The 26,898-nt window shown below is 39.0% G+C and overlaps 3 protein-coding genes across 3 annotated transcripts; 2 read left to right on the plus strand and 1 right to left on the minus strand.

The window, feature by feature from the left end:
- Nucleotides 1-2,917: 2,917 nt before the first annotated feature.
- On the plus strand, nucleotides 2,918-5,873 carry LOC115692117 (ankyrin repeat-containing protein BDA1-like). Its single transcript, XM_030618885.2, has 2 exons — nucleotides 2,918-3,809; nucleotides 5,011-5,873. Exons 1-2 carry the CDS (start codon nucleotides 3,225-3,227, stop codon nucleotides 5,776-5,778), a joined length of 1,353 nt encoding a protein of 450 aa, XP_030474745.1. The 5' UTR covers nucleotides 2,918-3,224; the 3' UTR covers nucleotides 5,779-5,873.
- Nucleotides 5,874-16,617: 10,744 nt separating this feature from the next.
- Nucleotides 16,618-19,836, minus strand: LOC115662268 (thioredoxin O1, mitochondrial-like). The gene is made up of 6 exons (XM_030584435.2): nucleotides 19,565-19,836; nucleotides 18,885-18,978; nucleotides 18,690-18,740; nucleotides 18,481-18,560; nucleotides 18,282-18,326; nucleotides 16,618-16,997 (listed from the first exon to the last, which is right to left on the minus strand). Exons 1-6 carry the CDS (start codon nucleotides 19,661-19,663, stop codon nucleotides 16,899-16,901), a joined length of 468 nt encoding a protein of 155 aa, XP_030440295.1. The 5' UTR covers nucleotides 19,664-19,836; the 3' UTR covers nucleotides 16,618-16,898.
- Nucleotides 19,837-22,624: 2,788 nt separating this feature from the next.
- On the plus strand, nucleotides 22,625-25,596 carry LOC115662267 (ankyrin repeat-containing protein BDA1-like). Its single transcript, XM_030584432.2, has 2 exons — nucleotides 22,625-23,268; nucleotides 24,736-25,596. The coding sequence occupies exons 1-2, from the start codon at nucleotides 22,843-22,845 to the stop codon at nucleotides 25,495-25,497; spliced, it is 1,188 nt and encodes a 395-aa protein (XP_030440292.1). The 5' UTR covers nucleotides 22,625-22,842; the 3' UTR covers nucleotides 25,498-25,596.
- Nucleotides 25,597-26,898: the final 1,302 nt, after the last annotated feature.

The following is a 26,898-nucleotide window of genomic DNA, read 5'->3' on the forward strand; positions in this document are numbered from 1 at the left end:
TTCCTCTCTATTTCTCTATCTCTCTCCCTCTTTCTCTTTCCAATGGCAAACCCTCCAAAGAACGCGATCAATTTGCTGGAGATTTTTTTTTTGAATCACTCTAAATTATAGCAGTAGGTTTGTGGATGCTACTGACTATAATGATCTCCTAGTCAAAAGTGCTTGCTATGGCGATATTTATCATTTATCACCAACATTTGCAGTAACCCAATTAGACAGATCTTGATATGACCATATGTACAGCATTCCTTAAATGAAAATATGAAACAGACTTTCTCATAATTTCGAACATAATTTGCCGGGAGAAATATTTATTTCTCTGTCAGATGTTGGTTGCATGAAATTGAAATTTGAACTATTTTTTTACTCTCTTTCTCTCACTCTCTCTCACCTTGTATTTTTGTTTCTAGTATTGGAGAAGCACGCATTATCAGTGTAGAAGAAATTTTTACGTACAAATGACCCCGTCCTCTTTGATTTGAAGATTGTAACTCTCCACTCTCTTAGATTAATGGTGTTCGAGAGTGTATGCTATAGTTACTCTAACGATATGTGTAGGTCATTGTCGCAAAGACCACGTCAATCACAAAGCCACCGAACATGTCTCGCGGACTTTGGAGTCACTTACGAAATCTCCTAGCAACCTCTCAATGGCTCATTTTCTTTGGGTCTTCAGGGACATGATGCGCTTTTGTATAACTTAACAATATCTCTTTCGAAAAGTCTTTGCTCGTTGAATTCTGCGGTGCACTTTAGTGGATGCGAGGAATGACACTCAACTTTTGGACAAGAAAAAAGAAAACAAAAGGAAAAGATGAGTAATTTTTTTTACCGGAGCATGTTGGAATGAATTTTGAAGTGACGTTACCGATAATTAAATTGACGTACTTAGTTGATTTACGAAATGATGCGGTTCGTTAAGGAAGACAATAAACGAATAAAGCCATGGAGAAAGACACAAAGCGATGGAAACAAACAATATAACCACGAAGGAGCAAGTAATTTAGCTTCTGCGAGGCATAGATATTGTTTCATTTATACCACCTAAATAATCTTGATTAGTAGATTTATTCAGGAGGAGGGACATCTAGAAAGAGGAGTTAATTATTACTCCTTTCGGTTTTTCTTTCTTATCATCGTTGTCGTTATCTAGGAGGCATCATATGAAACTTTCGATGTATTGATCAAGGCCTACCTACTAGCGCATGATGTTGAGTGATTGTCCTTGTATCGACAATCACGACGATGCATTAAGTTGCGATCTTCATCTCGGAGGGATGAGCTTGGCGTGACTTGGTCGTGAGCGATCAACACCTCTATTGAGCTTTCCATTCCTGAATCCTCAAAGTTTCAAATCCGCTCCATTAAAACTATATAGGATGCTCGACGGATCTTCGGCTCGACTTGGCAAACGATCCGCCTATATGGAGAGTTTAATCAGTCTTTTTCAACCTTAGAACTTAAGCTATCGATTGAAGGCGTGATTCAATACATTTGTAGTCTTGTAACAGTTCCAAAAATGGTTACTGATCAATTTTTTTTATTTCGTCTAGCTAGGTTGCGTCTTTGAATTGAAAGAACATGTACCGGCACTTACGATATAAACACGCTTTGACGGGCCCTTCAATTATTGAAGGTGTGATTCGATATATTTGTAGTCTCGTAATAGTTCCAAAAATTGTTATTGATCAATTTTTTTTATTTCATCTAGCTAGGTTGCGTCTTTGAATTCAAAGAACATGTACCGGCACTTACGAGATAAACACGCTTTGAGGGGCCCTTCGATTGAAGGCGTGATTCGATATATTTGTAGTCTCGTAACAGTTCCAAAAATGGTTGCTGATCAATTTTTTTTTATTTCGTCTAGCTAGATTGCGTCTTTGAATTCAAAGAACATGTACCGGCACTTACGAGATAAACACACTTTGAGGTGCCCTTGTAATTTCTGGATCGGGTTCTTTGGTTCAGGAGTATCACTTCCCCACCGTTGATGGTGTAGGGCTGGTCCAATTGCAGACAAACCGGGAAACAATTTATAAAAGAAAAGGGAGAAGAAATCAGCATCCGATGATTTCGTTAAATTATGTCCTTTTCTCTTCACGGTCAACATTACAAATTGTTTTCTGTCACGTCCTATATATTCAATTTCACTTTCGTCCTTGTCACGTAAGATTCCCAAGAAACTTCGACGTGACTATCATGTGTTTTTTTGCCAAATTGGTTAGTGTTCAAGGACGCGTCTTGCTCCGAATATACAGAGGAAAGAAAACTTTTTACCACAAAATAGCACCTACTAGTATTTTCTTGATTGACGCCGTCTTCGGTGTTCGAGACAATCCCCTACAAATTTTACTAGAGTGATTATAGCATATGTCATCAGTTTTAGCAACTCGATAATATAAATTTTGAAAAGTCTTAGGTTGATGGAACCACGATATAAGGTTTCTTTTAATGGCACCTTAAAGTAGCCTTGATTTTCGAAACCAGATAAACAATATAAGGTATGGAAATTATCGTTTTAATGAAACCACATTATCAGGTTCTTTAATGGTTCGCCATCCATACTATTAAGTTGAACTAAGTCATTATCTCGACAATGGGAGTTTATGGTCATTAAATTATCAGGTTGAGACAATTATTGTCTGGAGATAATTATTGAACAAATATTTGTTTGATCCCATATATTTCTTTTTTCCAGCACCATTGACGGACCCCACAATATTTTAACGGAAAATTAGAGTATGCAAGCAGACCAATTTTCAGTGTGTTCTGATCGGGCTCCCAGGTAGAACCAATCCGGTTGCACACCCCTATTGAGCGCCAGGGCGGGTGTATTTGTGATTTATCAAGCCAGCCTCAGCTGCTACTCCCCCTAACTTCATGTAATTGGGGATAAATGACCCCAATAACATTATATAAAACAAAAAGTGCATTGCCGGATCGTAAGTTATTGGCATAGGATTGATTGCACCGGTTCGATTAATTTAAATTTTCTTCGTGACCTAGCTGACTCATTGTGAAACTTCGCATGTAAGTTCTCTGACGGAGAAAGACCCCCCAATCGATTGAGTTGTACCTACGGGATAAATCATAAACAAAGACTCGCCTAATTATACTTTGGTTGACTGCGGCACTATTTATGATCTTGCAAGTTCGATCCTCGCACTTACATCGACCAACAACGAGCAAAGCCCCTCTTCTCCTACATTTCCCTGGTCAAAACAATGGACCCCCGGCTTCAACAAGCGATAGAACATGATGATGTTGATGAGCTCCATAGCTTTATTGTGGAGGAGCCAAAACTCTTAGATCGTGCATGTAAGGGCCCCTTCCCAAATACTCCTTTACACGTTGTTGCGGCCGCTGGAAAAACTCAAGTGGCCATGGAAATGGCCATCTTGAAGCGGTCCTTCACTCGGAAGCTGAATCCAGAAGGTTACAGCCCCATGCACTTGGCTTTGCAACACGAGCATTATTCCACCGTGAGGGCACTGATGACCCTTGACCCCAAGTTGATTCGAGTCCGAGGACGATGTGGGATCACCCCTTTGCATTATGTGGCCGGGAAAGAAGGAGACATGGAGGTGGAGCTCTTGGCTGAATTCCTAGCCACTTGCAACTCGTCCATCAACGACTTGACGAGTCGATGCGAAACTGCGGTTCACGTTGCTGTCAAGAACCACAACCTTCAAGCATTCAAGGTTTTGCTTGGATGGCTTATGCGAGTCTATCGGACAAATATCTTGGGATGGAAAGATCAAGATGGTAACACCGTCTTACATATTGCTGCATCCGAAGAGCAGCTCGAGGTATAGTTCATTCATGCTGGTTCAATTCATCGATTTCATGATTGTTTGTGCTTTCATTGTTCGATTATTGAATTCAACATAATTTAATTAGGGCATGGATCTATCAAATAGGTGGGCCGGATTGGGTTCGGGTAGATCCGACCTAAATTGACCAACTTAACCCAATTGGACACATTTAATATAAAACTATTTCGGCGATCCATACCCAATCTAGACCCAACACATTGAACAGTTTAAAGGGAAAATATCAGGAGAAGAGGAAGCTGAGTCAAAACAAAAAAAGAGTTTTGGTCAGTTGAGTCAAAGTAAATATGGCAGAGGATCCAATTAATAAAAAAGCGACATGAAAAAGAATCCAAACTATCTTAAGCTCGTGCTGCTTCTAATTTGAGTTCATTTCAACTGGTCAAACAATGCTTTGGTTGGAGGATATAGGGAGAAAGGAAGGAAAACAAAGGAGGGATATAGAGATAACCTTTTTTACAGTTTATTTAGTGGAGAGAAAAGCTATGATTAAGATTGTTTCTCTTCGAATTCTTATAAAACTCAATTTTAGTGAGCTCCAAATCTCTCTGAGTTGGATGGTTTTGGATAAATAATTTCCTTCCAACTCTTTCCGTCATAATCTCTCTATAACCTAACACAGCAATAACTTAATTCATTCTATTCTATTCTTTTGTTTTTCCTATTGATTAGGAAATTCTCTTTCCTTCTTTTATAACTAGTCCATCCGAACATAGCCAACACAAACATAAAATAATCACTTTGTGGATGGAAAAATTACTTCTCGATCAGTTGAACCTTACACATAAAAAAAGATAGTCTTTCTCTTCAAAGCCAAAAAAACTTATATATAACATGTAATTGAATCCTAAATTTTTTTAGTTGACATGATTAATTCGTAAACTTTTATGAAAAATCATACCAATTCAGGTGATCCCTTATGTGAATTTGCCTATGTTACAACTCACATGGGCAATACCCTATCACAAAAATAAATTTGGGTGAAAGGATTAAAGCGCACTTTTGAAAAGGTTTAGGACTTCACTCCATTGGTTGAAATGATGGTAATTGATAAATAAGTTTTTTTTTTACATCCGTCATTGCATCACTAGCATTATTCAAGCTTATAGGGCATGAGCTCACTTTGTGCACAAAATTGAAGGAATACATCTTTTTGTTTCCTTTGCATTTCTTTCAGATCTTCAAGCTATTGATTGGGTGTGCGAATGTGAATGTAAATGCGAAGAACTTCCAGGATAAGACGGCTCTGGAAATCTTCCAAGATCCTAGTGGCGACCAAGATCTTGCGAAGAGGTTATACCGTCGAGAACGTCAAGCAAGATTTTTTACTCCCACCCTCTCTCTATCACAGTTTTTTAGCACGAAACCAACTGTCTATGAGAAGTGCAAAATGTTTTTGGGCATCCGAAATGAATCCGCTCGCAACATAATCCTTATTATGTCTACATTAATCGCGACTGCCAGTTACCAAGCCGCGCTCACTCCTCCAGGAGGATACTGGCAAGATAACTTTACAAATACCCCGGCCAATTCCACCGTCGTTAGCGCCAATACCAGCGGCATTGCTATTGGCAAACCGCATCATGCCGGTGACATTATAATGCACGGTTCTCAGCTATCTATGTTCACGATCATCAACAGCATGGTTTTTTGGGCCTCCATGTCCACAATCTGGGCCACCGCTATTACACTGTTGCCCGACAGTGCCCTGGTTTTATGGTCTATAGCCAGTTTCGGCATTGCCTTCCTTACTACCATTGAGGCCGAATTCCCGAAATCCCAACAGGCTGGGGAATATTTGGTAGCGATATTTTATGATCTCTTGATGACGACCGCGATGGGTCTCCCCTTGTACGTGCGGGTAACGTACGTGGGAGTTGTAAAACGAATCGATGCCACAGGGAGGCACCCAGGCAACTTCCTAGGAACGAAGGATTGGAAATAATTCGCTAGTATTATTTACTTCAACTATTCTCATCGCGTACGCATATAATCTATGTTTCTAGTCTTGAGATTAGCAAGAAATGGGCTCTCTTTTTTAGTTTCATGTAATGGACTCCTCTATTAATTCCTGAATCCCTAAGTACCTTTAATCTTGCTTGAATTCGGGACTTCGAATGGCTTTTCTCCTAATTCAACTTCATAATTGACTTGGTGGGAATGAAAAGCACCGAGTCGCAGCTCGCAAACACGAGCGCCAGAAGCATACACCCACAAAATGAATATTACTCCTTCCCTCCCAATCTCCAACTTCCAATTCTCTTTTTGACGAAGTTTCCGTGGAGGCTATAACCTAATATACAGTTTTTACTGGTTGATCCATTCTTTTATCTTCGTTTGTTTCCTTAGTGATTGCTCTACTCATTATATTTCTCTCCAGTATAATAGACTTTTTATGCCATTCAGATGAGTTGTAAAAATTCGGTAAAAAAAGTAGTGATTTAAAAAAAATAAAGTCAAATACTCATAATAAGATAGTGATAATAAGAGTATGTAGATTACTTTTAATTATTGTTGATTACTTTAATAGATACATATGGGACTGTTTGAAAATCCAATTAAGTGCTGGAAATGAAAAATTAAACTTTTATGATAATCCTCATTAGTATTTGACTTAAAAGACTCAATTTAGTCAAAATTCACTTAATCTAGTAATCAGAATAATGGATAGTAATTACAATCTTCCCAATCATGAAACAATCACTTTGTGGACGGAAAAGTTACTCCCTAATTAGCTGAATCTTATGCATAAAGGATATAAAGCACCGATCTAAGGTGGTCTTTCTCTTCATAGCAAAAAAAAAATTCATAAAAGAAATTAAATTGAATCCTAAACCTTTCGGTTGATGTGGTTAAGTCTTAAAGTTTTATGTAAATCATAGTCATTCGAGTCATAATTTCTGTGTATTTGCCTATGTCACAACCCACATGAGACAATTTCTAGCTATCACGTAAATAATTTCAGGTAAAAGCTCAAACCCTCCCTCCATGGCAGTTCAGAAATATTATGTGTACTATAAAGAAAATATTTATGTCATCCTTATGGAAAATGTACACATTTTCATGTCATTGTAATATTTTGATGTTATTAAGTGCTTAATCAATGTCAAATATAAATTCTAAAAATTAATTTTGCTGTTAATTAGATTTAAAATCGAAATCGTCCCTAAACAATATTCGTCGCAAAGTTCGTCGCTAAAGAATTAATAAAAATTCGTCGCTAAATTCGTTTCGGAACAATGTTCATGGCAAAAGTCAAAAAAATTTCGTGGCAAATTCACGACAATTTTTTTCACGAATAAGCTTGTCGCAAATTACTGACCAAAAAAAAAAATTTAGTGGCAAATTAGCGTCGAATTTTGCCATAAATAAGTTCGTCACAAATTATTGACTAAAAAAAAATTCTTGGCAAATTAGCGATGAATTTTGCCACGAATATATTATTTCGTCGCTAAATTTTGCGACACCGAATTGGCGACGAAATTTTTTTCGGCGCAAATTCATTTAGCGACGAATTTTGCCAAATTTTTCATGGCAAAATTCGTCTCTAAAACCTAATTTTTTTTGTAGTGGTGGGAATGAAAAGCACCGAGTCGCAGCTCGCAAACACGAGCGCCAGAAGCATACACCCACAAAATGAATATTACTCCTTCCCTGCCAATCTCCTACTTCCAATTCTCTTTTTGACGAAGTTTCCGTGGAGGCTATAACCTAATATACAGTTTCTGTGTATTTGCCTATGTCACAACCCACATGAGACAATTTCTAGCTATCACGTAAATAATTTAAGGTTGAAGAAGATGATGGAGAGAACGGACCCTTTGGAAGTAGACATTTTCAACTGTTTGAAACGTTCGAACATTAGTGAAAATCCTCGCTCTTTATGGATCATAATCTCATTAAAAAAAAAAATAGGCAACAACTATTGTCTATCACATTTAATTTGCTCGTGGAATGCATTAAAATACCATTGATGAATATTCTGTTTCACTCGATACAAAGGGTAATTATAATAATTTGATGAAACCCGCATTCTTCATTGACTGTTCCTTCTCTCCAATTTGCATTTTTGCTTTCCTATTTTTCCACGCACGTATGTATGCGTTCATTCATTGAATTTGTTGTTGTAAGTGAAAATATGCTTATCGATTTTGTATGTGTGTTCCTCTTTGAAATCTTTCAAGTCTTTGCCATTTCATGTAAGCGGTAGACTATTGGTCCAAAATAACATAACTGCAAAATTAAGATGGTAGACTATTGATCCGAAATAAAACAAATGCTATTTAAGGCTCCGTTTGTTTGGCGGAAAATGTAACATTTCTGGAAAATATTTTTCTAGAAGTCATTTTCCTAGAAAATGGCATAATTTTCCGGTGTTTGGCTGAAATCTAGAAAAGTCTCAGAAAATATTTTTTATTGTTCGGTATAAAAAAGATTTTCCTCTTTACAATACTTTTAATATTTTTTAAAAATATTTTTAATTTTCTTTTTCTTCTTTTTCCTTCTTCTTCTTCTCCGGCAGGTTGCCGACCACAGGTGAGCTCGAGCCTCGCTGGCCTGTGGCGAGGCTCGAGCTCGCCTGTGGCCAATCGCCGGCCGGAGAAGAAGATAGAAAAGAGAAAGAAGAAGAAAAAAGAAAAAGAAAAAAAATAAAAAAAGATAATGAATGAAGCAAGAAGGTGGGGGAAAATGTTTTCCTCTTTTGAAAAGAGGAAAATAGTTTCCTTACTTTTGTTCATGTTTTCAATCATTGAGGAAAAACGTTTTCCGTGGGTGGTTTATTTTCCGCCCCCGAACACCGGAAAACCCAGAAAATATTTTCCTGGAAAACATTTTCCGTGAAACGAACGAAGCCTAAAAATCCATAAATAAAGAATATTAAACCTCCAATATAAAAATAATACAAATAAGTTGGACTTTCAAATTTTTCAAAGTTTTTTTATTCATTAAGATGCACAAGACACAATCTCTTTTATTTGCACACCAAAACCCGAGTTAGCCTCCTTTCTAGGAAAAGAAATTTACTTATCTCTCTTGATTTGGATTTTGATAATTAATAGAAAAGAAAAATCAAATCACAACGTGATGTAGGAAATAAAAATTTCTTCCAGATCATCAAGTTGTTGATTGGGTATACGAGCATGGATGCAAAAAACTTCCAGGATAAGACGGCTCTGGAAATCTTCCAAGTGAATCCTAGCGGCCATCAAAGTGTTGCGAAGAGGTTACTCTGGGAAGGACGTCGTGCAAAATATTTTGCTCCTACCCTCTCTCTATCACAGTTTTTTGGCAGTGATCTAGATCGCTTTGAGAAGTTGGCATGTTCTTTTGGCATCCGATATGAATCCGCTCGCAACATTATATTTCTAATGTCTGTCTTAATGGTGATTTTCGGTTTCCAATATGGTCTCACTCTTCTAGAAGGATACTGGCAGAATTCCTCCTTGAATCCCACGGCCAATTCCACTGTCGTTGCCACCAATTCCAGTGGTACTGCTACTGGAAAACCACATCATGCCGGAAACCTGATACCGGAGGGCTGGCTGCTATATACTTTCGTGGCCCTCATCATTTTGGCTATTTTCGCATTGCTGAAGAAAATCTTGGCCTTTATAATGACACTATTACCCTATGCGCGCAAGTATTACTGCGTATTAGCCTATGGCATTTTGGCCTTCTCTAAAACCTTTCCCACATTCCCGGAGCCCATTGAGATCGGAGGAGTGCCGTTATGGAATATTACCAGTACTCGCAAGTAGCCGCTTTGTTTATCCCCTTGTACGTGGAGGCAAAGCACATCCAAGATATAGATAGAATCGATGCCACAAGGAGACCTGTCGGCAACTTCCTACAAACAAAGGATCAGAAACTTCACTAGTATTATTCACTTTGATTATTCTTGTCGCGAATGTATATGAACCATGCTGCTAGTCTCGAGGTTTGCAAGAAATAGACTAGACTCTTTTTATTTGTTGCGTGTAATGGACTCATCTGGTATTTCCTTAATCCCTGAAGACCTTTCATCTTGAGTGAAGTCAAGACTTCGAATAGCTTTTTTCCTAATTCAACTTCACAAAAAAAAAATTTTATTAAAAAAAAAAAAAAAAAAAAAATAAAAAAAAAAAAAAAAAAAAAAATAATTATAAAAAAAAAAAAAAAAATAAAAAAAAAAAAAAAAACAAAAAACCAAAAAACCAAAAAAAAAAAAAAAAAAAAAAAAAAAAAAAAAAAAAAAAAAAAAACCCTTTAAAATAAAAAAAAAAAAAAAACAAAAAAAAAATAAAAAGAAAAAGGAAAAAAAAAAAAAAAAAAAAAAAAAAAAAAAAAAGACAGGAAAAAAAAAAAAAAAAAAAAAAAAAAAAAAAAAAAAAAAAATACATTACCGGTGTAAAAGAAATTATTGCGCATAAATGATCCCATCCATCTTTGACTTTAAGATTGTAACTCTCCACTCTTTCATATTAATGGTGTCTGAGATGCTCGTGTAAGTCTTTTTTTTTTAAATGACGGTGTAAGCTTATGATCACTCTAGTAATATTTGTAGGTGATTGTCACGAAGACCACGTCAACTAAAAAGCCCAAACAATCCATCTCGCTGACTTTGAAGTCAGTTAGGAGACTTCCTCGCAACCTCTTAATGGCTCATTTTCCTCGGGTCTTTGGGGACATGAATGAACTTTAATTTAACATCAAACTCCTCCTTTTGGCATGCTAAAAATGGAAACTCCTACTCTTCCTCCATCTGGTCACAGGCATGTTTGTGGGTTATATATAGCTTACCAAGAGCCATCACCAAACTTGTAATCAGAATTTATTGAGGATGCTCCTTTAGGCTATGTTTCTCATACTTTCGTACTATATATGCCCACAAGTAGCTGATTTAGTGCAGTGTCCTCAAAATGCTTTATCGCATTAGATTTGGTCATCCGATAAGGCAGGTAATGGGAGTGGCACTTTCGCGAAGACGCTTCCTTGTTGGTTAGCATAGAACATTCTTGCATTTGTTGATAATATTTCGACCGATAAATTGCAAATTAATATTTATCTCAATGACTTTAGGATTCTCGTATAATTAAGAGATCTTTCACTCCAAATTGCAGCTACCCCACTTAAATTTTCCTTCCCAGTGTGAATCTTTCTTTTTCATTCTTAAGAAATATCATCTGTGGAGTCCATAGAGTTCTCATTGTTTCATAAGCTTCAGACATCTTCTTGTTTCTTCCTCTTAGTTTTATTGTTCACCATCTCTTTACCTCTGATCCTCTATGTATTTCTCTTGTATTTGAGACAAACTTTTGTACCATGCCACATTTTGCAATATATATTGTCTGTCTAGTTGGGCGAATGAGTTCAACAACCTTTCTAACCGGTATGCTCATCTCCTCAAAAAATTGGGAAAAGTACTAAAAAAATCATAAACCTGTTGCATTGATACCAATTCAGTCTTAAACCTTTCAATTAAACTAATTTACTCATAAACCTTTTCACATTGGTACCAATGCAATCCACCTGGCCAATTTAGGTCAGAAATTTTTAATGTGGATGCCGGTGACCCTAACATGGCCAGTGCTGACTTTGACATTTTTAATAATTTTTTGTGAAGTTTTTTTCTTTTTTTTTTCTTTCCCTTCTTTTCGCTGGTGGCCGGCACAAGGCAACCACCAATGAGGTTAGCTGGCCGACCCTCGCCTAGGCCAAGGCGACCTTGCCGGGTGTCGCTTTGGCAAGGATTAGCCTCACCAACCATGGCATGTGCCGACTACCAAAGGAAAGAGAAGGAAAGAAAAAAAAGAAAAAGAAAAAAATTCAAAAAAATTATTAAAAATGTCCACATCGACACCAGCTACATACTACTGGGGCCCATGTCAATAATTTCCAGCCTACATTGGTCGGATGGACTGAATTTGTACCAATGTGAAAAGGTTTAAGACTAAATTCGTCAAATTGAAAAGTTTATGACTGAATTGGTACTAATGCAATAGGTTTGGGAAATGTGTCAGAAAAATCCTAAACATATTGCATTAGGACCCATTTAGTCTTAAACCTTTTAATTATGTCAATTTGATCATAAACCTTGTGACTTAGTGCCAATTCAGTCATTCCGGCTAATTTTGGCCAGATATTACTAACGTAGTTGCCGGCTGGCTTACGTGGCACGACCGACACTAAAGCGACATTTTAATAATATTTTAATAAATTTAAAAAAAAATCTTTTTTTATTTTTTCTTTCTTTTCTTTCTCTTTTTTTCCCGAGGAGGGGAAAAAGAGAAAAAAAGAAAGGAAAAAAAGAAAGAAAAAAGAAAAAAAATTGAAATTATTAAATATTATTAAAAAATTGTTTACGTTAGCGTCGGCTGTGTCACGTAAGTTGGCCGGCTTCCACGTCAACAACCGGTCAAAATTAACCAGAAGGACTAAATTGGCACTAGGTCAAAAGATTTATGACTAAATTGGCATAAATGCAATAGATTTAGAACTTTTTTGACACTTTTCGTTAATAGCTAGGTTTATGACTATTTTGGTACTTTTCCCTAAAAAAAATCTCCATCCCCGACCATTCTCACATCCATGTCCTTGGCAATGTCATTACCACAAATCCGAAGGTGGTCGAGCACGTGCTCAAGACAAGATTCGACAATTACCCAAAAGGATCGCATGGTAAATTGCAAAAGCAGTCCGGAATCTCAAACGACCACGTGCTTCCAGATGAGAAAGCATTTTGTGCGTGCAATGTTGCCCTCAGTTTGGCAAGATTGGTGCAGCCTTGCAGGTGCAGTTCTTATGCTTTCCCTGTCTAAGAGTCATGACATGTTTCGACAGTATGATTCATACTTTTCCTAGAAAGCACTGTGATGACTATCGTTTGAGGACTTGTAAATAGATGAGGAGTGTGTCCTTAGAAGCTTCCAAAGGAATGCCAGTAATAGCAGCATAGCTGAGGATACAAAATAGCTAATGCGGAGGTCCTGCCCTATTGTATCATCAATCTTAGTACTGCACTCTTGAACCTTGAAATTCAATGTGCTGCAAGGACCAGCCAGCCATAATCTAAGTTAATTTAATACAGAGGCATGTGCTCGACTTCTGTCCCCGCTTCGCGAGTATGCATTTGTTTATGATGGATTATGGGTTTATGGATGTGTGGGCCGCCCATGTTGGGCTAACCCAACTCATGACCCATCATGGGAGCCCATCTCAAGTAACTGCTGCAGATCGTGTAACTGCCCTTAGCAGATAAAAAACGAAAGGGAAAAGATCGTAATAGTGAGAATAGGGTGATTTAAGAAAAAGATAAGAAAACGACGTTCTATTCTCTTCCCTGACATACGATCCAACGAGGAACTCTCGCGCCTGCAATAGACAGCATTTAATCTGTGGAAACAAGGTATGCTCATTATGTGATATACCTATTCGATTAGCATCTGTAGAGTTTTCTTGGGCATGTTTCTCGATTGTTCGAGTTTCGGCATTTAGGAACTATTTCTCAACTGTTCGAGTTTCGTTTTATTTAGGAATCCGCTTCCATCATTAGTATCAAAGCTGTGGTTTATATACTGTTAATTGGCTTGTTCATCAAACAAGGATCGGCCGAAAATTGTGAACCGTTCCGACGGCCGCTCAGGTATGGAAATCGACACCCAACCATACTATTCGGGGCCGCTTCTCGGAGTTTCGTCCATGAAAAATGATTTTTAACTACACGGGCTGGTAGTTCTCATTGAGACAAGAAAAACGAGGGGTGGCACATCGCTGGGGGAGGCCGCACGCTCCCCCATGCGCGGCCATAAGCGGTTGTCTCGTTGTTGGAGTGTGCGCGGCACGCACTTGCACGATGGTATAGGCCCGTGCACAGCACACGCCTACTGCCCCTCTCCGCGGAATTACGATTCTGCCCTCCATTTTTTTTATTTATTAAAAAAAAACGTAGGAGCTCCAGTTGGGGCATGGTTGATGTCGTTGTGTTTATATTGAAATTATCTAAATTGTGATATAATTTATTAATCTGATTGACCTTGGTGAGAGTAGATCCCGAGACTTTTGCATGTCAATGTCTTTGATGTTCCCAATATTTTGTTGTTCCATGCATTATGAGTAATCATTTTATTCTATATTCGTTACAGAAACAATGGTAACTATCATACGTTGTCCCAGAATACCAAGGACGTGGGAACAAAGAATGAATCTTCTAAGATTAATAGAAGAATTGGCCAATTATCGATGGGATGGTAATGTTAACATGTTAGAGCATGTTACCAAGGTCAATGAAATGATCCAAAATATAATTTGGGAAGGTTTTATTATGAGAGATCCTAACAGGGTCGTTGCCTTGAGAAAACCTTTTTGAAGTGTGGCAAGCCATTGTTGATGAACTATGGAAACCCAACCAATGTCCACAATATAAGATACTTGTGGAAGCTTTTCTGAAAAAGTATATAAAGATTGGGGCAACGAAGACATCAACACATTCGATGAATATGACCTGGCACATATCTGAGAGATTTGCAAAAGTCTTTCCTTGGTTACCAAACTCCACCGTTGATCTTCCTAAGGAATTTTATGAGTCTATCCCTGTTTTTATGAAGATTAAGAAATATTGATGTTATTTCTTTAGAATATGTTGTCATTAGTGAACTTTTCTATGTTAATATTTTATTTCTTTTTAGACTTATGCATTGTTTATGGAATATTTAGTTTTGAATATTCAATGGCGTTGTTTTTATATTGATATTGTCTTATTCATGTTATATATGAGTGGGAAGTTCTAGAAAGTTTTAATAACTTAAAAGAACTTAATTTTGCATAAATAATTATATTAATGATAATTTCAAATTAGGATTTTTAGATGATGATCGAAAACAAAGTAACCTTTCGAATATGAAACCTTATATGAAATTATTCATTAATGTAATTAGTTTGTGTAAAATAGATGCATAAATGTTAGAGATTAATAATTATGCATATATGTGTTCAGAACCAATGGCTTCAGCATTTAAGAATATCGTATCTGAGCTCAATAAAGGAGAGAAATTGAACGGCGAAAATTATGAAATCTGAAATATGAAAATTCAAGAAGAGCAAGAAGCACTAGAAGCTCTTAATCAAGTTATGGAAGAACCTGAAGATTGAAATACTGTATAACATAGAAGGGATAAAGATGCATTTGCTGCGTGGAAGAAAAAGAACTCAGTAGCTCGCATTACATGCTTTTTGCATGTAATATACAATTCACTGTGTAGGAGCTTTAGACTTCGAAGCTTTAGATGTCGATCTGAATCTGGTGATGAAGGAAGCTCCTGTGGCTGAAGTTTGTGAAGCATATAAAGTGACCTGAGGAATGGTTCAAGCTTTACAAGAAAATGTAATCGGTTTGCCTTAATGGTTTCTGTATTCTGTGAGAGGCTTGGATGGCATGATCTAGAGGTCTTGGTTGGCAAATTCCAAAATCTAGTGTCCTTTGGAGCGAGAGCAGATTGTAGAGCTTACGAATATCCCATGAAAGTGTATATAGGGAAAGACCCATGAAAGTGTCGGGCACTAGCGTCACGGTGGTGACCCGGAATTGTGCCGATGGAGGCGGAAAAAACCATGCTGTTGAGGAAGCTTCGAACCGTGATCATGTTTCCGCTCTGGAAATGTTCCAAGTGCATCCCAGTGGTGATCAAGATGTTGCGAATAGCTTACACCGTCAAGAAGGAAAGCTAAAAAACTGTGATAGAGAGAGCGTAAGAGTAAAAACCTTCCTTCTCGACATCCTTGACAAGTTAAAAACATCTTCCATTGGGATTCACTTGGACGATTTCCAGAGTAGAAACATGATCCTGAACGGCTTGAAGCTTCCTCAACAGTATGGTTTTTTCTGCCTCCGTCGACACAATCTGGCCCACCATTACGACACTAGCGCCCGACACTTTCATGGTTCAATTCTCTTTATGCATTCTCCGCCTTGCCAACTTTGCGTGCCTTATGATTGAATTCCCGAGATCCACTGAGGTCACCGGACTCATCGTAACGGGATTTTATGCATTCTCTTTATGGTTCAATTCACTTTCGGTTTCCGGTCATCTGAATGTCAGGAAGTCCGAAAATATTTTCTCGAAAATGATTTTTTATCAAACAAACGGACCTCTTATTAATTTCCAAATGGATAAACTCTTATTAATTTCCGGTCATCTGAATGTCAGGAAGTCCGAAAATATTTTCTCGAAAATGATTTTTTATCAAACAAACGGACCTCTTATTAATTTCCAAATGGATAAACTCTCATCCAAAGAGATCAACTGAAGGTCGCCATCCTTCAAGGTCTTAACAAAAAACTGATTGAAGGTTCATGACCATATATCATTGTTGCATAGGATCTCCCACTTAGTGTATTTCAATGTAATCTCTGTCTTATATCAATTTGCAACCTAAGATGGGATTACTATACTTCTCAAAGAAGAAAAAGGAAATCCAAAGACTTACAAGCCCCCGTCAACTATTTGAAATCCAATTTTTGACCCAAAGAAACAAGGGCAAAATCGAGAATAGCACAAGAGATGACATTAGGCCGGGGCACTCACTCGAAGTCCCATAATGCAATGAGGCCTGAATCGTACACACGGAACTTGCAAGATAAATATGGTTTCGATATGGGTTGGAACTGTTCTAATCCAATAGGTTAGTTTTGGGTCCAATCCAAACTATGTAAACCCCTACAAACTAGCATATCCGCATCCACATATTAGGCGTCTTTGACATGATGGTCAGCTGAGGTAAAGTTATCACTAGTTATATGCATGTAAGAGGCAGCCAAGAGAAAGTTCCCCATGTTTTATTAGAGGCTTTCATCGGGAAATCATAAGTTATTTCACACTGGGTAATCCTAATCAATGAAAAACATGACAAAAAGAAGTCCAAGAAGTCTCAGGACCGCCACGACAGATACAGTCGTCGCCTCACAAACTCTACAGAAGGCGATGCACTCCTATGCAGGGCCAGCAGCCCCTAAGGCCCAATAGGGTAGGAGCAGTTATGTCAGCTCATATGCACAAACACATCTGTATAGCGCAAGAGGCCATAAAAGAATCACTTGTATAGCCTATCCATTGTATGCTTCAAGCGTTCAATATCAGCTCCCACAATTTCATCTACCTTCTGCCCCTTGCTGAAGAAATGAAGTCTCGGCTGCAGCAAAATGTAAAATCAGTTTCTCATACAAAAAAGAACCACACAGATGAGACTTAAATGAAGCCAAAGAAGAAAATTACCTCCCACACAGTTCTCACTGGCATTTCTCAAAAAAAAAAATCCATCAGAATGCATATTTTAGGATATAAAATGTCAGAAAACGATGATGATGCTTCCAAAGTTTTCATTATGCCTAACTCAGCACTTCTCACTCTACTTGATGGGTGTCAATGAGGCTAGATCAATTTCTGCGCAAACCCAAACTGACCCGATTTCTTTTTAGTTTTGGAATTCTCTTTTGTGACCCTAACTGCACCACATCAGCCCAAAGCCGACACATCACAGAGTTGAAACAAATTCGAAGAATCTACATACAATTGAGAATTTGAAGCAGCAACAATTCAGTTCAACTCCAAGTCCGACCATTTCTGTTTCTTATGGCAGGAAACAACCTATGGCAAGAACAAATAAAAGCCAAAAGAAAAAGAACTTCCACCTGAACTAGATAAAACCTGAACATTTCCTGTTGGACTCCAGTTAATTAAACTAGGTCTTCAATTCCTTTGGGTTTTTTGTGCAACTTTAGGGTGTCATGCACTTCCAGGAACACTGTTCATGTCTGTTTTTTCTATATCTTGGATTTTGTATCTAGCCCCATTTGTACCCCCAAGCACCAAAACAAAAATCAAATGAAAAACTAAAAAAATGGCACAGCTGTAGTGAAGTTGCAATAGCTCCAATTAAAGAAAATAATAAAACAGTTCTTCCTCATGGCCAAGGAAAGAATGACCAACTCCATAGTGCTTTAGTAAAGATACATTCCGGGAAATGATAAAGTCAATCAGGTCTGATAAGTGTGTTCAAATGCTGTGCAGTTGAAAAGCACTAGATGTGGACAGTATGGATTGAAGCAACAACTGGTGTGGGCTCATGAAATCATACTGGAGCAAAGGATTTGGTGCTTTGATGTATGGGAAGTTTGATAACGGAAACGAGCTGTTATCTCGGTACCAAGATAGAAATTCTATCAGAAGGAACCACCATCCATGACCACAGTATGCAAGACAGTTTAGATGACATAAGAGAATTTTCTTGTATAGATAAGGAGGAGGCTGCAAGACACAAAATTCTTCCCAAGACGAGCTTGAGTTTTGAGAAAGTCCCTCCATTTGCAGAACCAATTAGACACGCAATCTTCAGATTATCTTTGTTAGTGAAATTAAAAAAACTGTGTACATTGCTTGAAAATAGCATCCAATAACATGCATGACATTGTCTTACCACAGAGTCGATCCTCAGCTCCATCAATTTGTCTTGAATGCCCTCCTGCAGACAAATTAACAATATTAGCTTCCAAGAGTAGAAAGCATTCCTATCATAGAAGAGAAAGCCGTGAATATCACCATAGAGAACTTCCACTAAGATTAAGAGTGGTCTAGAGGGACAATGTGGAAACCAGAGAAGAAGCAAAAGGCATTACCTGATCAATGTCAATTTTATACGTAGTCACATGAGGGTACTTCTCATTCAATGCTTCAATGGCAGGGGACATGAATCTGCCTGCAAGACACAGATTAATGTTAAGGCTAAAGTAACCTTTTCTCTTCAAGTAGCAGAGGATAATCAAGAGGAAGAAGTGCCAGTTAATGGAGGACGTTGCCAAATTCCTAGATGGTTGAGATTACTTACAAGGACCACACCATGCCGCAGTGAAGTACAAAATTGCTGGTGCAGACTCATCTATCAAAACCAATCAGACAAAAGCATAAGATATTTCGTATTTTGGGGACCTTCGAAGTGGTAAGAATTGCATTCCCATCTCTTCCGTGTCTAACATGTCTATCCATAAAGCAATAAGGAGTCGATACAAGAAGAAGAACAAACCTCGGATCTTGGCAAGCACACCATCGAATTGTTCTTCTGACTTGACAAGGTGCATGCTTGACGAACCCGAGATTGCAAGATTGGCCTTAGTGGACTGCCAAATTTGAGCCATTCAGAATATGCAGTTCATCCAAGAGGCAGGAACTATCCACTACACATCCCTTGGTGAGCTAAAACGAGCTTTACATTTTCAAAGAAGGAAAATAAGCCACCAACAGAAATGCTACGAATTGTCAGGCTTTTCAAAAAAGTACGAGCAAGACTATCTATGATGGCAATTGGCGAGTATGAATTTCACGCATTGACCCCGATTCCAACTATCACCCTTCCTCATGTTGTAACTCCCTTCCCCAAAAGCGGGAGAAATGTAGACAAGAGACCACAGTTGGTAAATGCACATCGTGTAGTGTGGATAGGAAGTTTGGTTTGTGGAAAGCAGGAAGAGCCCTGAACTCCAGCTGGTCGAGTCGCAACCAAAAGGTCAATCTTTCTTCTTCAAGCGCGAGCATACGAATTCCTAAATACAAATGGTGCCCACACACGAACAGGAAATAGCCGATGCAAGACTCGGGCACACGTCAATAAAAGAAGACTGAGAAAGCAATCAAAAGGGAAGGAAGAGAGGGAAATGCAGCGAAATGGGTACTGATGAATTGGGACAGAGAAGACAGGAAGCGTACCTGAAGGAGACGAAGCTGAGGAGAAGGTCCGGGGAAGAGAGATAGCGGCGAAGGCAGAGGCGACCATGGAAGGGACGGCTCTTTGTGCGTCATCGGCATAACTTGGGAGAGGAAGGAGGAACTGGGGTTGCCGGCGGAGGCCCACGATTCCGCCGCCGCCGCTCGAGGTCCACGACCGCCGCAACAGCGCCGCACACCTCCTCATTCTAGCGATGTATGAGAGAGAGAGAGAGAGAGAGAGAGAGAGAGCGCGAGAAGGTGTGCAGGAAAACCAGAAGGAAAGCAAAGCTGATGGAAATGATTTGGGCCAGAAGTTGGGTACGATATGTCTTGTTGGGCCTGGGCCCATTTGGACATCGGTTGGCCCAGCTCAATTTTTGTGTGGCTGCATTGTAGGTGCACATCCACACGATTTGGATTGGGATTGTGTAAATTGTATCAGTTTCGGGGCCTGGAATTGCCAAATTTTCACGTTCTGGGAATCTGGGATTGATTAGCTGCTTGGAACACTGCTGGTTTTGTACCTCTCCTTCCCCCAAAAGTAGACCTCATCAAGGGCCTAGCAGCTAACGGGCCCACCCACCAAATCGGCGGGCTTGGCCGAGGAAATAGGCCCGTTTCGGTGAGCCTGGCCAAGCCGCGCCTTCCTCCGTCGTTCCAAGCGGTCAAAGCCGTGTGTCTTCACTGCAATGGCTATCCCAAACCTGCTCGGCACTCTTCGTCATCTTATGCCTCTCTCTCTCCCTCGTTGATCCACTCAATTGACAACTTGATTTTGCTCGGCAACCCATGACCCTTGCTCTTTTTCCCCTTCTCGACACTCCTTGTCATTTTATGGATTAATTATGTTTTTCAAATCATATCGAGAGAATTTTAGCCCATGTAATTGCGTGGGCGTAGGCCTCATGGTTGTTTGTGGGCTGACTGGGCTCCAAAAACAGGCACGCCCGCCCGAGCGTTGGTAGGATTGGACAGGACTGATACAGCCCAAGCCCACGTTGGGCTGGGCCCAGCCAAAGCGTGTGTTAGGCCCGCTCAATAATCAGGTCTACCCCATGGTTTTGTCTGATTGGTTTTGATAACCATTCTATTTTTTCGTTTTTCTATTTTTCTATTTCTGGAATAGATTTGAAACAAAAATCCGTTTGGTAACGTAATTTCATTTTTCTATTCCTAGAACAAATTTTGATCTCAGAAATAGATTTAGAACAGAAATGAGAAGTAAAAATTTTCTACTTTTTTATTTCTGGAACAAAAATGAGAAATAAAAATTATTTTCATCACTCGTCGTCGCCCACCCGTCGCCCGCCTCCCGCCGCTGCCTACCACCTGCCGCCGTCCGCCGCTGCTTGCCGCCTCCCACCGTCACCCACTTCCCGCCGCTGCCCAATGCCGGCCGCCTCCTGCTGCCGTCCTTCGCACTAGCTGCGCCGCCGCCGACAGCCTGGAAGGGAAAAATTTTGTGCTGTTATCAAATAAATTTTTATTTCAAAAAAAGAAATTTTGTGTTGTTATCAAATGTGTATTTTTGCTTAAAAACTCATCCATGGAACAATTTTAGCCAAAAATTAATTTCTAAAATAGAATGATTGTCATTCGCGCCCTAAGTCTTTCAGTTCACCTAATCTGTGCGTGGAAACTAAAGGATAAACAGACTTTGTTGAGTGCTTATTAGGCCGAGCTCAGAGCTCGTGGACCGTGAATGTTATTTTTGAAGAATGTAAGGCCTTGTTGGACCAGCTAAATAGAGTGTGTCTGTCTCTTTTGTGCCCCATGAAGCCAATAAAGTAGCGGATTAGACTGCTAAAGCCCATCGGGAAAACCATCTTACTAGTAGTTGGCTGTTTAAGCCCTCACACCCACTATGGATTTTGTTATATACCAACTTCGGACTCAGTTGCGTTTCAGCAACGTGTTAGTAATGAATGTTTTTCTTTTCGATAAAAAAAAAATTGGCGTGATTTGAGGTTGGTGTGACGGGATGGAGACGTAAGAAAAGGAATTTCCCTTTTTTGTTCCTAAAGACCCAAGGAAAATGAGCCATTGAGATGTTGCAAGGAAGTTTCCCAAGTGACTTTAATGTTGGCAATATCCGTGTTTCTAGCAACAATGGACTTTCCTTCTAAATCCTGTATTTGCGGTCAAGGTCCAATTCGAACTCCATCGTGGAAATAACAGAACCAACTCCAGTTCGAAAAGGCAATTGTCGTGTTTCGAGCAAACTTGGACCCAATACAAAGTTCAAGTAGGGACATTCAAATCTTGATTGCTACTCTGACATGAACGTAGTTTAATTCGGGTCAGGTCGGGTTAACAAGCTAAATTCCGAATCATGTTCTAACATATAAGCTTTGAGATTAAAAGCAAGTGAACTATTACAGCAGCCATCCGATCTTATCGTAATGGAAAACTCAATTGCCAATTACATTAAAGAGGAACAAATTATGAAGAACCCTCTAAGGCCTAACCAGTTTATGGACATCGATTTACTCTTCTAGACTGTAATAGGGATATGTGTAGAAATAGGGCTTAAAGATTGGGCAGATGGTCGATTGAGGATTTAAGATTTTGTTTTGGCCACTTGAAGACTTCATGAAATTTAGTGAAAAACAAAAAAACTCTAATTAGATGTGGAGTTCGCTGTCAGTTGAATTCAAGCATTGGAATTCTTATACTCCGCACGGTTTAAGTAGTTCCCATCATTGAGTACCAGGGCGGTGTAGTTGTGATTTATCAAGACAGCCTCAGCTGTTACTCCCCCCAACTTCTTGTAACTGGGAAGAAATGACACCCAACAACATTAAATAAAAAAAAGAAAGAAAAAGATTGTCGGACCGCAAATTATTGGCATAGGATTGATTGCACATCTTCGATTAATTTTAAATTATCTTCATGACTTGGCCGACTCATGGCGAAACTTGGCATGTAAGTTCTCTGACGGAGAAAGACCCTCCAATCGGATGAGTTGTTCCTGCGGCAAAAGTCATAAGCATTGACCCATCGAATTAAATTCTCGTTGACTGTAGCACTATTTATGATTTTGCAAGTTGGGTACTCGCACTTCCATCGACCAGCAACGAGCAAAGCCCCTCTTCTCCTACATTTCCCTGGCCAAAACAACGGACCCTCGGCTTCAACAAGCGATAGAACATGATGATGTTGATGAGCTCCACAGGTTCATTGTGGAGGAGCCAAAACTCTTAGATCGTGCATGTAAGGGCCCTTTCCCAAATACTCCTCTACACATTGCCGCGGCCGCTGGAAAAACTCAAGTGGCCATGGAAATGGCCATCTTGAAGCCATCCTTCGCTCGGAAGCTGAATCCAGAAGGTTACAGCCCCATGCACTTGGCTTTGCAACACGAGCATTATTCCACCGTGAGGGCACTGATGACCCTCGACCCCAAGTTGATCCGAGTCCGAGGACGATACGGGATCACCCCTTTGCATTATGTGGCCGGAAAAGAAGGAGACATGGAGGTGGAGCTCTTGGCTGAATTCCTAGCCACTTGCAACTCGTCCATCAATGACTTGACGAGTCGATGCGAAACTGTGGTTCATGTTGCCGTCAAGACCCACAACCTTCAAGCATTCAAGGTTTTGCTTGGATGGCTTACACGAGTCTATCGGACAAATATCTTGGGATGGAAAGATCAAGATGGTAACACCGTCTTACATATTGCTGCGTCCGAAGAGCAGCTCGAGGTATAGTTCATTCATGCCGGTTCAATTCACTGATTTCGTGACTGTTTGTGCTTTCATTGTTCGATTATTGAATTCAACATAATTTAATCAGGGCATGGATCTATCAAATAGGTGGGTCGGATTGGGTTTGGGTAGATTCGACCTAAATTGACCAACTTAACACAATTGGACACATTTAATATAAAACTATTTTGGCGATCCATACCCAATCTAGACCCAACACATTTAACAGTTTAAAGGGAAAATATCAGGAGAAGAGGAAGCTAAGTCAAAACAAAAAACAAAAAAAATTTGGTCAGTTGAGTCAAAGTAAATATGGCAGAGGATCTAATTAATAAAAAAGCGACATGAAAAAGAATCCAAACTATCTTAAGCTCGTGCTGCTTCTAATTTGAGTTCATTTCAACTGGTCAAACAATGCTTTGGTTGGAGGATATAGGGATTTGTGGGACTACTGCCAACTGTTCTAAAAGCTTAAGCTGTTAGATGAAGGCGTAGTTTAATATTTAATTACTCTAACACTCCCTCTCACGCTTAGTCTGGTCTTTTTGACTAGTACTAAGTGTGGATATATTTAATTGGGAGGCAAATGGGGCCCGTAAAGATTTGAACTCGGGATCTCCTGGCTTTGATATCATGTGTGGTTTTGTGGAATTACTGCCAACTGTTCTAAAAGCTTAAGCTGTTAGATGAAGGCGTAGTTTAATATTTAATTACTCTAACAGAGATAACCTTTTTTGCAGTTTATTTAGTGGAGAGAAAAGGTATGATTAAGATTGTTTCTCTTCGAATCCTTATAAAACTCAATTTTAGTGAGCTCTAAATCTCTCTGGGTTGGATGGTTTTGGATAAATAATTTCCTTCCAACTCTTTCCATCATAATCTCTCCTATCTAACACAGCAATAACTTAATTCATTCTATTCTATTCTTTTGTTTTTCCTATTGATTAGGAAATTCTCTTTCCTTCTTTTAAAACTAGTCCATCCGAACATAGCCAGCACAAACATAAAATAATCACTTTGTGGAAGGAAAAATTACTTCTCGATCAGTTGATTCTTACACATAAAATAAGATAGTCTTTCTCTTCAAAGCCAAAAAAACTTATATATAAAATGTAATTGAATCCTAAATTTTTTTAGTTGACATGATTAATTTGTAAACTTTTATGAAAAATCATACTAATTCGGGTGATCCATTATGTGAATTTGCCTATGTTACAACTCACATGGGCAATACCTAGCTATCACATAAATAAATTCGGGTGAAAGGATTAAAGCGCACTATTGAAAAGGTTTAGTACTTCACTCCATTGGTTGAAATGATGGTAATTGATAAATAAGGTTTTTTTTTTTTTACATTCGTCATTGCATCACTAGCATTATTCAAGCCTATAGGGCATGAGCTCACTTTGTGGACAAAATTGAAGGAATACGTACTTATTTTTGTTTTCTTTGCATTTCTTCCAGATCTTCAAGCTGTTGATGGGGTGTACGGATGTGAATGCGAAGAACTTCCAGGATAAGACGGCTCTGGAAATCTTCCAAGATCCTAGTGGCGACCAAGATCTTGCGAAGAGGTTATGCCTTCTAGAACGTCGAGCAAGACGCTTTACTCCCACCCTCTCTCTATCACAGTTTTTTAGCACGAAACCAACTGTCTATGAGAAGTACAAAATGTTTTTGGGCATCCGAAATGAATCCGCTCGCAACATAATCCTTATAGTGTCTACATTAATCGCAACTGCTAGTTACCAAGCCGCGCTCACCCCTCCAGGAGGATACTGGCAAGATAACTCTACAAATACCCCGGCCAATTGCACCGTCGTTAGCGCCAATACCAGCGGCATTGCTATTGGCAAACCACATCACGTCGGAAACATGACCATGAAGGGTTTGCAGCTATATACGTTCACGATCCTCAACAGCATGGTTTTTTGGGCCTCCATGTGCACAATCTGGGCCACCGCTATTACACTGTTGCCCGACAGTGCCCTGGTTTACTTGTCTATAGGCAGTTTCGGCATTGCCTTCGTTGTTACCGTTGGGGTCGAATTCCCGAAATCCCAACCGGCTGGGGGAGATTTGGTAGTGATATTTTATCATCTCTTGATGTTGACCGCGGTGTGTCTCCCCTTGTACGTGTGGGCAATGTACAAGCGAGTTGTAAACCGAATCGATGCCATAGGAAGGCACCCAGGCAACTTACTAGGAACGAAGCATCGGAAATAATTCGCTAGTATTATTTACTTCAACTATACTTGTCGCGCACACATATAATCTATGTTCCTAGTCTTTGAGATTTGCAAGAAATGGGCTATTTTTTTTATAGTTGCATGTAATGGACTCCTCTATTATTTCCTTAATCCCCTGGTTACCTTTAATCTTGCTTGAATTCGGTACTTCGAACAGCTTTTCCTCCTAATTCAGCTTAATAATTGGCCCGGTGGAAATGAAAGGCACCGAGTCGCAGCTCGCAAACACGAGCGCTGGAAGCATACACCCACAAAATGCAAAGGGGGAAGTCTTTCGACATAGTCTTTCGGAGGAAAGGAATGTTATGATAATGGTTGAATATACGTGGTTTCAGAAACATTTAGAGTGAGGAGATTTGCACGGTATCGCCATATTTGGTTTCTTTTCGTGGAGAGAAGTAAAGGAATTAGGAAGAATGAATTTGAATATTACTCCGTCCCTCCCAATCCCCTACTTCCAATTCTCTTTTTCACAAAGCTCCCGTGGAGGCTATATCCTAATATACAGTTTTTACTGGTTGATCCATTCTTTTATCCTCGTTTGTTTCCTTAGTGATGGCTCTAATCATATTATTTCTCTCCAGCATAATAGACTTTTTATGCCATTCAGATGGGTTGTAAAAATTCGGTAAAAAAGTAGTGCTTTAAAAAAAATAAAGTCAAATACTCATAATAAGATAGTGATAATATGAGTATGTAGATTTCTTTTAATTGTTTTCGATTAATTTAATCGATACATATGGGGCTGTTTGAAAATCCAATTAAGTACTGGAAATGAAAATTTTAGAACTAGAAGATTAAACTTTTATGATAATCCTAATCAGAATTTGACTTAAAAGACTCAATTTAATCAAAATTCACTTAATCTAGTAATCAGCATGATGGATAGTAATTAGAATCCTCCCAATTATATTGTTAAAACGTAAACATGGTATTTTTTTAATTATTACTGAACAATTTTATTTCCATATTCGGCGCTTAAATTATCATCACTAGCGCTTATTTTTAAGTTTAATCAAAACAAGCCAAAAGTTTCAATTTAAAAACTGCTAGTGGGAAAACTATCTTAATCTCATGATGCTTTGAATTTGAGTTCATTTTATTTGGCCTACCAATTCTTTGGTTGGATGATATAGAGGAAAAGGAAGGAAAACAAAGGAGTGATATAGGGATCACCTTGCCTCCAGTTAATTTAGTGGAGAGAAAAGGTATGCTTAAAAAAATTTCCCCGATCAAGTTTTCTGTACATTTTCTTTATGTTTTCCCGCATAATCTTCAAATCTTCCGTCGGAGGAAGCCCGGCCGCGACCTCTGGGACAATGCAATTTCTTATCCATGTCCAAACGAGTTGATTACATTTTCTCCAATGTAGCTCCAG

The sequence above is a fragment of the Syzygium oleosum genome, unplaced genomic scaffold (assembly GCF_021117445.2).
Source record: "Syzygium oleosum isolate NSW1041296 unplaced genomic scaffold, Sole_v2.1 Sole_v2.29, whole genome shotgun sequence".
Classification (NCBI taxonomy): Eukaryota; Viridiplantae; Streptophyta; class Magnoliopsida; order Myrtales; family Myrtaceae; genus Syzygium; species Syzygium oleosum.

Coding starts and splice junctions, on each gene's coding strand:
- LOC115692117 (XM_030618885.2), top strand. CDS start 3,225: ATGGACCCCCGGCTTCAACAAGCGATAGAACATGATGATGTTGATGAG. Junction 3,810..5,010: donor CATCCGAAGAGCAGCTCGAG/GTATAGTTCATT, acceptor CATTTCTTTCAG/ATCTTCAAGCTATTGATTGG.
- LOC115662268 (XM_030584435.2), bottom strand. CDS start 19,663: ATGCCGATGACGCACAAAGAGCCGTCCCTTCCATGGTCGCCTCTGCCT. Junction 18,561..18,689: donor TGCGGCATGGTGTGGTCCTT/GTAAGTAATCTC, acceptor TGTGTCTTGCAG/GCAGATTCATGTCCCCTGCC. Junction 18,327..18,480: donor ATAAAATTGACATTGATCAG/GTAATGCCTTTT, acceptor ATTTGTCTGCAG/GAGGGCATTCAAGACAAATT.
- LOC115662267 (XM_030584432.2), top strand. CDS start 22,843: ATGGAAATGGCCATCTTGAAGCCATCCTTCGCTCGGAAGCTGAATCCA. Junction 23,269..24,735: donor CGTCCGAAGAGCAGCTCGAG/GTATAGTTCATT, acceptor CATTTCTTCCAG/ATCTTCAAGCTGTTGATGGG.